Source organism: Eubalaena glacialis, chromosome 1 (genome assembly GCF_028564815.1).
Source record: "Eubalaena glacialis isolate mEubGla1 chromosome 1, mEubGla1.1.hap2.+ XY, whole genome shotgun sequence".
NCBI classification, from domain to species: Eukaryota; Metazoa; Chordata; class Mammalia; order Artiodactyla; family Balaenidae; genus Eubalaena; species Eubalaena glacialis.
The window spans coordinates 5,361,433-5,373,547 of NC_083716.1; the positions used below are offsets into that span (position 1 = coordinate 5,361,433).

At 46.2% G+C, this 12,115-nt stretch overlaps 1 protein-coding gene across 2 annotated transcripts in view; it reads right to left on the minus strand.

Annotated features, from left to right (window-relative positions):
• The window catches only part of DOCK1 (dedicator of cytokinesis 1), a 518,791-nt gene that overhangs the window by 405,128 nt on the left and 101,548 nt on the right, over positions 1-12,115 (minus strand). For both annotated transcript variants that reach the window (XM_061183775.1, XM_061183829.1), the window contains exons 17-19: positions 9,703-9,806; positions 8,962-9,145; positions 4,564-4,661 (exon numbers count right to left, since the gene is read on the minus strand). In XM_061183775.1, the coding sequence (XP_061039758.1) occupies positions 4,564-4,661; positions 8,962-9,145; positions 9,703-9,806 (386 nt within the window). The remainder of the gene's footprint in view (positions 1-4,563; positions 4,662-8,961; positions 9,146-9,702; positions 9,807-12,115) is intronic.

The following is a 12,115-nucleotide window of genomic DNA, read 5'->3' on the forward strand; positions in this document are numbered from 1 at the left end:
ACTAGAACTTGGCTTTGAACCCTAACCCCATTCTCCCCTGAAAGAAGTATAAGATGAACTAAAAAAGACTACATTGGAAGTAATGAGTTCCCTGTTTACGGGGTAGTTCAAGACTAGGCAGAATGACACACAATGGAATACTGACCATAAAAGGGAATGAAGTATGGCTATATCATCATTAGTCACTGGGATTAGTACATCGAAATCACAATGAGATATCACTCCAGACTGAGGTGACTGTCATCAAAACGATGTACAATAGTTAAGTGTGGGAAAGGATGGAGAGAAATTAGAGCCCTTATACAGTGCTGGTAGAAATGTAAAATGACGCAATGGCTTTGGAAAACAGACTGACAATCCCTCAATGGGTTAAACGTAGATGTACCATGTAACGCAAACATTTCATTCCTGGGTATGTAACCAAAAGAATGGAAAACATACATCCAGACAAAAACTTGTACAGAAATATGCATAGCAGCTTTATTCATCATTGTCAAAATGTGTCCATCAGCTGATGAATGGATAAACAAACTGTGGCATATCCATACAATGGAATATTTATTATTCAGCCATAGAAAGGAATGAAGTTCTGATACATGCCACCCCGTGCCTTGAAAGCATTACACTAAGCTAAAGAATGCCAATCAAAAAAGGCCATATATTGTCTGATTCAATTTACATAAAATATCCGGGGTAGTCAAATCCATAGAGAAAGCCGGTTGCAGGGAGAGGGGAAGTGATGGCCAACAGGTATGGGGTTTCTTTTTCCGGTGATGGAACTGTTCTGAAATGAGATAGTGTGGACAGGTGCACAATTCTGTGAATATACTGAAAACCACTGAATTGTACAAAGGAAAAGGTGCTTTCAGGTATGTGAATTACCTCTCAATCAAGTGGTTATTAAAAACAAAAGGAGTAAGTGAGACAGGCCCACAGCCAGGACAAAGGTGTAACTGAGTGAGATCCCTGGACCAGATCTTCCTGGGCGGCTCAGCCCATGCACAGAACCTCAGGGGCCTTCATGTCCCCAGCAGAGGATCTCAAACGGTTCGACCCGCAGACAGAGACCTGCTCCCCAGCCAGCGCTCACTCCCCACCCCCCGTGAGCCGTGGAACCTTGCAAATCTAGCACCCCACAGCTCTTCTTCCTGAGGGAGGCCGCGTTCCCAGACCTAGGAAGTGATCTGAGACGCGTCAGGCATAAAATCCTCATTCTATTCCACCGTGCCACCTACCACCTAGTCTGTGCCAAGAAGGGTCACATATAAATGGCATGGGAATGAAAGCAGCCGGACCAGGAGGCATTCTGGTCTGGACATCAAGGGCTCCGTCCACTCCGTAATTGTTTAAGCCTGCACCACCTCTCGTTACTTTTGTATCATTTCCCATCATTTCAGATTGTAAAAGCTTTGCGAAGGTCAAAACTTGACGCCGCCATCTGCTAACAGCCCAATGTTCCTGCCAACAGACACACCAGTGTCCAGCGCCAAGCCCTGGCTTTTCACAGTTCATGGAAAGAGGTCTACCGCCCCACCCAGACAAATGACACAGAAACAGGACAGCAGACAGCGGGGGCCCTGTGTATCTGGCCGTCGAGCCGCAGCAGTGCAGGGACACGAGTGTCCTGAAGGCGGCCCCTCACACAAGGCCACGAAAGGACTTCTTTTGACACCCACCCTCTCTCCAAGACCATCCACTGGAACAGCACAATCACCATTTTCATTTCCCACTAAAATGGGAAACTACACTTTTTACTAAATGAGCAAATACTTTTCTCAAGCAATGTCACTTTTACTAAACAAGCAAATACCTTGCTCAGTCTATCAAGCAATGTCATCTTTCCACTAAAAGTTATAAAGACACAGAAGGGAGGTCTTGAATAAATGGAATAAAACCCACAATCCATCAGTGTCCTTCAACAGAATGAAAACAGCCCCATGCAGGCTGGGATTCCCTCTGTTCCTGGCTCCATTAACAGCCTGGTGGCCTGAGACGAGTCCATTCCCTGCTCCAGGCCTACAGGGTATTAGGATACGCTGTCAATGGGAAGGAATAAACAGGCAAAACAAGTAAGGGCCGGACAGGACATCCAAGCCTGGGCGGTACCAGTGAACACAGGAAGGAGAGGGAGAGAGGTGAAAACCATCTCCAGGGATGAACAACAGGATTTGATAATAGATTAGATAAGAGGAACTGAGGGGGGCAATAAAACCAGATGGTTCTAGAATTTCCCTGGTCAGTGTGTCAATAGTTCAACATAAATACAAGTAATTCCTGATGTGATACAGGGACCGAAAAATGAAAGAGGACAAAATTTCATTAACTGTGGGTCTTTTAAAATGATGTTAACTTATTCACCCAGTTTTCACCTGAATTAGGGAATTCATAGAACCCAGGGAAGTTTAAAATGCAGTTAATATTGTCCAAGCCAGTAGAAGAAGACAAGGGCCAGGAAAAGGTGATTAAAATTTGAAGATTAGTGAGGATATGTTTGAACAGTTATACAATGAATTTAGGAGAGCGGTGCCACCAAATTAATTTCTACTGAATTAACCACATTGCTGTTTAATTAAGGCCATTTTAAGTAATTAATTTTCACAGAGATAAGGTCATCTCCCTCAAGCACCTCTCACGGAGGATAAAGAACTGAGGCAGCGACACGAACCTGGCTGTGGGTACCTTGCTCACGGACAGCCACGAGTGGTGGCCCAGCTTGTTGCACGCCAGCCAAGGTGGAGCCCAGTGGCCACGGAAATGCATTTCCTTACATACAAGGAGAAGTCACTGAGCACAGGAGTGGCAAGGAGAGCCTTTTACTGAAGAAAATATTGGAACCACCAACGATTACCAAATCTGAGCGCTCAAAGGGACCTCTGATCACTCTGGTCTGACTGTCCTATCGTAGATGAAGATTCAAGAGGACACCTAGCATTGCTCCAGGGCCTGCTCTGTGTGAGGCTAAGAAATCAATCCAAGACCACACGGGAGGAAAATGGCCAAGACAAGACTGAGCGCTGTGATCTTTGTGACACACCACAAAGCTCTCCACATCAATGACAGGGCTTCTAGGTGAGTCGAGAGCCAGGGTTAACAATCACGGGGATGGTCATGACGGTGATAATGATAAATCCTGATACTACCAGACCACCTCCCAGGGGCCAGTACCTCATTTAACCTCCACAGGGACCCTCTGAACAAGGCACTCTGGTTATGTCCATTTTACAGCAGGGGAAAGCAAGGTTTAAAGATGTTATTTAACCTGTGTCAGCCCCACAGTGAGGACCCGCTGGAAGAAGAAGCAGAACTCTAGACTTGGTTGATTCCAAAGCCTGTTTCCATCACAGTGAAGCCAGGCCGCCCTCCCCGGACCAGAGTCCAAGAAGGATTCTGTCGTTTAGAGGCGTATGTCAACATCCCGAAGACTCTAGTTGTTAAAAGGCCTATGACCAGGCAGACCTCGTTTTATTGCACTTGGCAGATATTGTGGTTTTTACCAATCAAAGATTTGTGGCAACCCTGGGTCCAGCACGTCTCTTGGAGCCATTTTTCCAACAGCATTTGCTCACTTTGTGTCTTTGTGTCACATTTTGATAATTCTTGCAATATTTCCAACTTCATTATCATGTTTGTGATGGTGATCTGCGATCAGTGATCTTTGATGTGACTGTTGATTATCACTCACTGAAGGCTCAGGTGATGGTTTAGCGTTTTTTAGCAATAAATTATTTTTTAATTGGTTTTTTAATTTTGAGGGTTTTTTGTTTCTTTTGTTTAAACTTTTTTCTTTTTTTTTTTTTCCCACTCACTGCGAGGCATGTAGGACCTTGGTTCCCCGACCAGAACCCGTGCCCCCTGCAATGGAAGCGCACAGTCCTAATCTCTGGACCGCCAGGGAATTCCCTTGTTTGTTTTTTGGTTGTTTTGTTTTTAATTGGAGTATAGCTGATTTACAATGTTGCGTTAGTTTCAGGTGTACGGCAAAGTGATTCCGTTGTACGTACATATATCTATTCTTCTTCAGATTCTTTTCCTTTTTTTTAAATTGTAAATAATATTTTATTTAGTCATTTTTGTTTACAACTAAAACTCTTGCAAGGAATTTGAGGGCATCCTCCTCTTTCATTTGCAGGACGTGAAGGGCTCTGGACATTGTGAAAGGTTCCCTTTAAGTTACGTCGGGAATCCAGAACAACGCTGTAGGGACCCCTGTCTGGGGTCTAGCTCGGAAAGCCAGATCCTTTTCCATTATAGGTTACGACAAGATATTGAGTATGGTCCCCTGTGCTATGCAGTAGGTCCTTGTTGGCTATCTACTTTATACTGTACCTATTTTTTTCACATGATGCTACCGCACGCTCAGCAGGCTACAGCAGAGTGTAAATGTAACTTTGATACTCACTGGGGAACCCAATCATTCGTGTGACTTGCTTTCCCGCGGTGGTCCGGAACCGAACCCGCCGTGTCTCGGAGGCGTGCCTCTACCGTCTTGGGAGGCAGAGCCTACACCTCTTCATATCCGTAAGGACAACAGAACAACCAGAACCAGCGTGGGAGCCACGTTACCTTCACCACTTCGCCACCATCCACCTTCATCAGCTGCCTCAGGTTCTGCTGCAGCAGGTTGGTGTTGGATCGCCACTTCAGCAGCCCCAGCAGGTCCACTGGAAACAGTAAACAAACATCAGTTCCTCACAGCAAGGACTCTGTCTCCCTCGTTCACCCATCATGGGAGGTCCTCTACATAATTTTTTGAACAGATGAACCAAGCCTATTTGGAAACGTCCGCCACGCAAATATTTCATTACTTTCTAGCAACATCCTTGACACACCCAGTGTGACTGGATTCATTATTTCCAACTACGTTTACCATGAAATGACTTCCACGTGGAAGCTTTCAAAAGGCATCTGGGGAGCCTACGGAAGAGGGACCGGCCTTCCGAACCCACAAGAAGGCAGATCAGAGCATGGAAGAAGGACCAGCCTTTCCAACCCACAAGAAGGCAGGTCAGAGGAGCAGCGGCCTGCGAGGCTGCTGGCCATTCAGTGCTGTCCTGGCAGCTCCTGCCAAGGGGTTTTCTCCTGTTCGAGAATAAGATTCTGAGTTTTTTAAGATAAAATAATAGAAAATAAATAACCAACACAAATTCAAGTACTGAGAATGCAAGGGGACAGTCCCCAAAGGAGACAGGAACCCTGGCCCCGGAGACCACTGCCGCACTGAGCTTGCCACCTTTACCAAGTCCTGGCCCTTCCACAAGTTTTTGTATGTTTGTTTTCTAATAGAAAAATCACAAGTTGAACGTATTGGTTTTTGCAGACTAAATGTGGAAGACAATGTTGAGAAATGACTTTGTTTAAGGCAGGAAAACAGAATCCAAAACATCTCTAGGAAAGGACGTTTTCATTTGAAGTCATATTAATATCCCATTACGTGAAAACACACAGTTAGCAAAGCACATCTAATTTACTGTTTATGCTCATCGGGAATGAACTTCTGCTACAGAAACTGTCTCCATAAAGAAAAAAAAACCCTAGTTAATACTGAAAAGAAAAATATAATTTTGGCAATAGGTAGAATTTCAGAGAACACAGGACACCAGTTATAATTCAAGGATCGAACCACACAAAAGGCATACAGGTGATGAGCACCAAACACACATTCTCATTTATATCACCTTACCCCCGAGTACAGTTGATGAAGGGAAGAGTTACAAACAGGGAAATGTGAAGGGGACAGCATCCTAGTGTCTTTAGAATGCGTAGAGAGTAGACTCAAACACCAGCCGGGCCACACCACCAAGATGTGACCTTGGACAAGTACCTTCACCTCAGTTTTCCTATCTGAACAATGGGTACAGTGTTGCCTGGGTCACAGGGTTGATGCAAGACTTAAATGGCAAGACGTGGAGAAAGAACTTAGTGTGATGCCAGGCAGGAAGACCAACAGCAGCCACCCATCAAAGAGATGAACATTTTAGCCATTCATCATGAAGGTTAACATGTTTTAATTTCTAATTGAAAGTGAAGTCATGAGAAGGGCTACACCCTGCCCAGACACGCTCTCAGTCCCAGGGTTAATGGAGATTTCCACCTCATAAGAGTTACCACCGTTTTTTTTTGTGGGTTTTTTTTTTTGTTTTATTTTTAAACAGCTTTTGCGAATGCTAGAAGCTACTGCTTATCTTTGGTTTTTTGTTTGTTTATTTTTGGCTACATTGGGTCTTCATTGCTGCACAAGGGCTTTCTCTAGTTGCAGCAAGCAAGGGCTACTCATCGTTGCGGTGCGCAGGCTTCTCATTGCGGTGGCTGCTCTTGTTGTGGAGCACGGGCTCTAGGCACGCGGCCTCAGTAGTTGTGGCATGCGGGCTCAGTAGTTGTGGCTCTCGGGCTCTAGAGCACAGGCTCAGTAGTTGTGGCGCACGGGGTTAGTTGTTCCGTGGCATGTGGGATCTTCCCGGACCAGGGACTGAACCCGTGTCCCCTGCATTGGCAGGCGGATTCTTAACCACTGCACCACGAGGGAAGTCCACCAGCGTTTTTTTAGTGGAGGTGAGTTAATACTCTGGATCCCATTCATGCAAAGTTAGTGGCACTTTGGATTAGAGGGAGGCTGAGGTTTACCTCAGTGTTGTACTTTTGAGAAAAGATACAGCTGGGCAAATTAGCAGTGGGCAAACACCTTTGAGGAGGGGGAGCTTGCTCAGCCCCCCTGCCCTCTCTGTCCCCTCTCATTCCCAGGGAGCCACCCCAGTTTGGCTCGTAATAATTCTCTGCCTCATGGCTTCTCTCTCTCTAATTACATAGTAAGCTGATGGAGGAGAGGAACCACGTCTCCTACTTCTTTTTATATCCCCCAAAGCATCCAGCATAATGCTGAGAACAGAGATGTTTAATAGAAACCTCGATGAATAATTCAGCCACCACTTTTCCCTAAGTAATGGAACTTCGCAGTAACAAATCACGGTTTCAGAAAAATGACTCCCTCAAATGAGAATCTGGGACTCGATGCCAGATGCCAATTGGGGCAGCCCCATCTTGCACACACCTGACACGCCACCATCCAGAAAAGAGGCATTGTTGGCTGGTGTGAAATGAACAACAAAAGATGTGTCCCCCTCACGCTTAGTGAGCTGCATCACATCGGAATTTCCTGGTTGCCTGGCAACAGCCACTGGCGAGACCAGGGTGCTGTGCCCCTCAGTCCCAAAGAGGGGATTACCCTGTGTCTGGTGAGATTCGAAGAGCTTAAAGGTGAGAGGAGGTGGGACACATCTCCCTGGGAAATTACTGTGACTTAATACCTTGAGAATGTCCTAGTTCACAGTCGTCTTCTCCAGGGATATGTGGGTTAAGAAGGATTCTGTGCGTAGGCCTCACAACCTAACTGCTGTTCAACACAGTGTTTTAATGGGGAAAATATATTCAAGTTCCAAATAACAACTTCCAAACGTGCTTTTGGAATATGACCCATTTCTAAGAAGGTGGCTTCCCACACAGTGAAGATGGCAAGACACAGCAGAAGCTTAAGTGCCCCATTGGAGAGGCTGCCCTGAGTTAAATGAAGCCCTAGAAGGAGTAGCCAGCCTTCAGGCTAGTGGACTATCAGGGCCGTATCCAGAGGGTAACATCTGACCTACGGGGTCATCATTTCTATAACCCAGTCTCAAACCAGCACCCGCCTTGCTGACAGCACGTTCCCTGGGCACTAAACGTGCAAACTCCCTGCGCATGATCTACCCCTCTCCATGCGTGCAGGGAACCCTACCCCTCTCCATGCGTGCAGGGAACCCAGTGCCCCAGGGAAGGGTTTCCACCTGCTCGTGGAGGTCCCTACAGCAGGCGGTGAAAGTCTATCAGGACCCGCACTCTCCACTACCACGCAGGGCCTTCCAGATGACGGGGCTACTTCTGTCCTGTGATCAGCCTGTTAAAGTCCAAATGATGACTGTCCCTTAAGCCCATCCGAGACCACTGCCAAGCTTTACGGACAACCCCCGGGAACACGATTCACGACAGCAACCGACATTAATGATTAAAATCCACATCAGTGGCTGAGACGAAAAAAAATTGGAGTTTCAAGCTGACTTTCAAGAGAGCGTAAAGCTACTCTGCACGGCTGTGAGACCATCACATTTGGGGAACTCGATTTTTCAATGGAAGATCTGTGCAGAGGACCCTCTGCCTCAACCAGACAGCATGCTCTGAATCAGGAGCGCCCCCGGCCGGACAGCCACGCCCTGGGGAGGCTGCAAGCCCGTGGGAACAAAGCCGAGCAGCCCGGCCCGCAGCGTGGGGACGCCGGGCACCATCTAATGCTGCGTTAAGGCCGCACTTCGCTGTGAGTGCATCAGCAAGGGGCGCCTTGTCTCGCTGTCAGGGGGACCAGAAATGCCATCAACACCAACTTGTAAAACTAAAGGTAACTGGTAATTATCTCAACGCGCAGCCGAGAGAGGGGAAGACCCAGGGAGGGTAGGGGCCTCGCCCCCTGGAGCTCCCGCAGCCCTCAGACAGCCCTCGGAGGCAGGCATTATAGCCAGGGTATAGATGAGGAAAATGAGCTCAGAGACCCTAGCTCGAGGTCATTCCCAGGGTTATCAGCACAGGGCCAAGGCTCAAGTTCAGGGCTTTGGTCTGACTCCAAATTGTGTGGATTTCTCCCTTCCCTTGGCCAGAAAGCTTTTTTTTTTTTTTAAAGTAAATCCATTGCTTTCCCTCTCTTTGAGATTCATCCTTAGCATAAAATCAGAATGTGAGTTTCAAAGCAGAACAATGTCACCCTCTCCCTCTCTCCTTGTCCAACAGCATCCACACGGGCCATTACGGAGGGAAGGTATGACTGACTCGCCGGCAGGGTTCAGGGACCTAAGGAAGCCTGCTCCATTCAGCAGGGAGCACGACAAAGATGGGGTTGAAGGAGAAAAACTCCAGGGGTGAACCCGTTTCTGGCCCCAAACTCACCATTCTGGGTCAGTTTGGTGGAGCACACGAGAGTTGAGATCTGGAAGGAATCTTTGCTGATCGTGCAGCTCCCGAGACTCTGCATGCTCTTGCCCGTCGCCGAGTGGCCCTTCTCTTCTAACTCAGCTTTGGTGGACGGCAGGCTCAAGTATGTGCCGGCGTCTTCCAGCTTCTTCGCTTCAGCCTGTGGGTTTGATGATGCAACAGGTCAAATGCAATTGACAATCCCATGCAATATTTTCTACCCCTTAGGATCCTTAATCTTTTAACCATCATGATATTTGCTCTTTATCATTTGCTAAACCGCTATTTTTTTTTTTTACTTTTTATTTTATATTGGAGTATTGCTGATTAACAATGTTGTCTTAGTTTCAGGTGGACAGCACAGTGATTCAGTTATACATACACATGTGTCTATTCTTTTTCAAATTCTTTTCCCAACTAGGTCGTTACATAATATTGAGCAGAGTTCCCTGTGCTAAACTGCTTATTTTAATGATTTCCCGTATTCCTGTAGATGAATTCACATTCACACAGAGGATTTTTTTAAACAGCACTTAATGTGCTATTGTGTATCAGCTTCTCTCCTTAGGGACAGCTGGTCATCTGTTCATTTACATCATTAAATGTTGCTACATAGCAGTGTTCTCACAAAGATGGGAAATGTCAGCTCAGGCCAGGAAGCCCAAAAAGACTTGAAACAGCCAATATTAGCAACACTGCCCCAACAGAAGAGCGTACCTTATAGACAATAAGATCATGTTCCCCGTCTCTCAGGGTGGTCCCATCATAGCGCATCAGCTTTACAAAAGCGAGTGCGAATATTTTCTCGGATTTATCCTTAGCTGCAATAGAAATTAATAATCATTTTCTACTGCCATCACGACAAAAAGAACATCATAAAATGCTACAAGGGCTGCCTTTCTGAAAAAAATTACAAAACTGTTCTGACAGATGTTAAAGTAAACATAAACAGAGATATAGACAATGTTCACTTATCATAAAGGGATCAGCTGTGCTCAAACTAATCTGTAAATTCAAAGCAATTACAATCAAAATCTCATGGGAGAGCTTCCTTGTGGAACTTGAAAACTGATTCTACAGTAAAGGACCAACAGTAGGAGGATGGTTTTGAAAAGGAACGTGGAGGAAAGCCTGCAATACTAAAACCCAACAGTAACTGGAAAGTGGTAACAATGAAGACAGTGGTTTTTTAACACAGGGATTCACAGACCAGTGGGAACAAACAGGGCATGAAAACACAGGCCATTGCAAGTGACCACTGGAAGGGGCAGACCCTTCAGAGTGTCAGCAGGGACAAACAAAACGGATGCTCACCTCACACCCTCCACAAATGTAAGTCACAGGTGGACTAAACACCCTGCTGTGAAACGTTGGTCTCTTTGGCAAGAAAGTCCTTCCCCCAGAATTTGCATGTGAGACTCATTCTCTCACTTCTTTCAAGTTTCTGCCAAAGTATCACCTGCTCTGAAGTGACCAGCCTGCCTAGAAGAGCAAACGCCTACCCTGGTCACACTCCTCCCACTCGACTGATTGTTCTTCATAGTCGCTATGGGCTGAACTGTTATGTTTTGTTTTGTTCAACAAAATTCTTATGCTGAAGCCTAACACCAACCCCCGCCCCCCGCCCCCACAATGGCTATATTGGAGAAAAGGCCTATAAGGAGGTTCTTAAGGTTAAAAGGTCATAAGGGTGAGGCTTTGATCCTATAGAATGGGTGCCCTTGTAAGAAGGGGAACAGATACCACAGCGGTCCCTCTCCGTGTGAGCTCACAGCGAGAAGGCGGCCGTCTGCAACCTGGGAGAGGGTCCTCACCCGAACCTGACCATGCTGGTACCCTGATCTCAGACTTGCAGCCTCCAGAACTGTGAGAAAGTAAATCTCTGCTGTTTAAGGCACGAAGTCTATGGTATTTTGTTATGGCTGCCCAAGCAGATTAAGACAACAGATTACCAAGAGATTACTACCAGATTACCAAGAGATTACCAAGCCTGTAGGGTGTCTGTGCATGAGAAAGGGCCAGGGGAGGGGGGAGACGAGGTGGTGTTTATTGTTAGTTTCATCCACTGGGCTTTCCCATGCAAAAGACGTTGTGTATTTTTTCACTGCTATTTCCCCAGTGCATGAAATAGTGCCTGCTATATGTTAGGTACTCAAATATTTGTTCTAGATGGGGAGACGCCAACAAACAAGTCCTTTCAGGGACTTCCGTGGTGGTCCAGTGGGTAAGACTCCATGCTCCCAATGGGGGGCCCAGGTTCAATCCCTGGTCGGGAAACTAGATCCCGCATGCATGCCGCAACTAAGAGTTTGCATGCCACATCTAAGGAGCTGGTGAGCTCAACTAAGACCTGGTGCAGCCAAAATAAATAAATAAATAATAAGTTTTTTTTTTTTTAAGTCCTTTCAGATAACAAAGAAAACAAAATTTGGTGGCTTGTTAAAGCATGATGATGGGAACAGAGACCACCCAGCTGGATAGTTGGAAAAGGTCTCTCTGAGAAGGTGGATGACATAGGAGCCAAGATGTAAACCCTCCAGGAAAAGAGATGGCCAAATACGGAAGCCCTAAAGTGGGACGGGCCTGCCTTGTTTGGGGGCTGGAAGCCAGTGTGGCTGGTGAGTGGTAGGCAGTGACAGCTCCAAGGTGGGCAGGTGCCAGATCAGGTAGAGACAGGTGAGGAGTCTGGACTGAAGAAATGGATTTGCGACGAATTTTTCAAGATGCAAGCTGAACACAGCATGGAAACACTGAGTTTCAGGGCTACAAAATACCTTTAAAATTACAGATCCCAGATTCTCTTTTTGGAGATGAAAGGACAGAGGTTGAAGAGCATACATCTGCCCACCTTGAGTCAGGAGCTCAAAATATTTGCTATAGGACATCACTGCCTGAGATACCATGTCTCATTAGTCTTTGCGTTCCTGGTGTCCATCGGGATCTGGCACACATTAGGTGCTCAATAAATGCTAGCTAATTAGCTGGGTGAATGATTGACCAACCAAAGCTAAAGGGAGGGATAAAAGCAAAAAATATGTACTTCTAGGAATTGAAAGAATAACTTTGTGAAAGGGTTCTTAAAAACATAAAACTCAGTGTTCAGTTGAGAAGGAACAGATCCTTTAAGTTT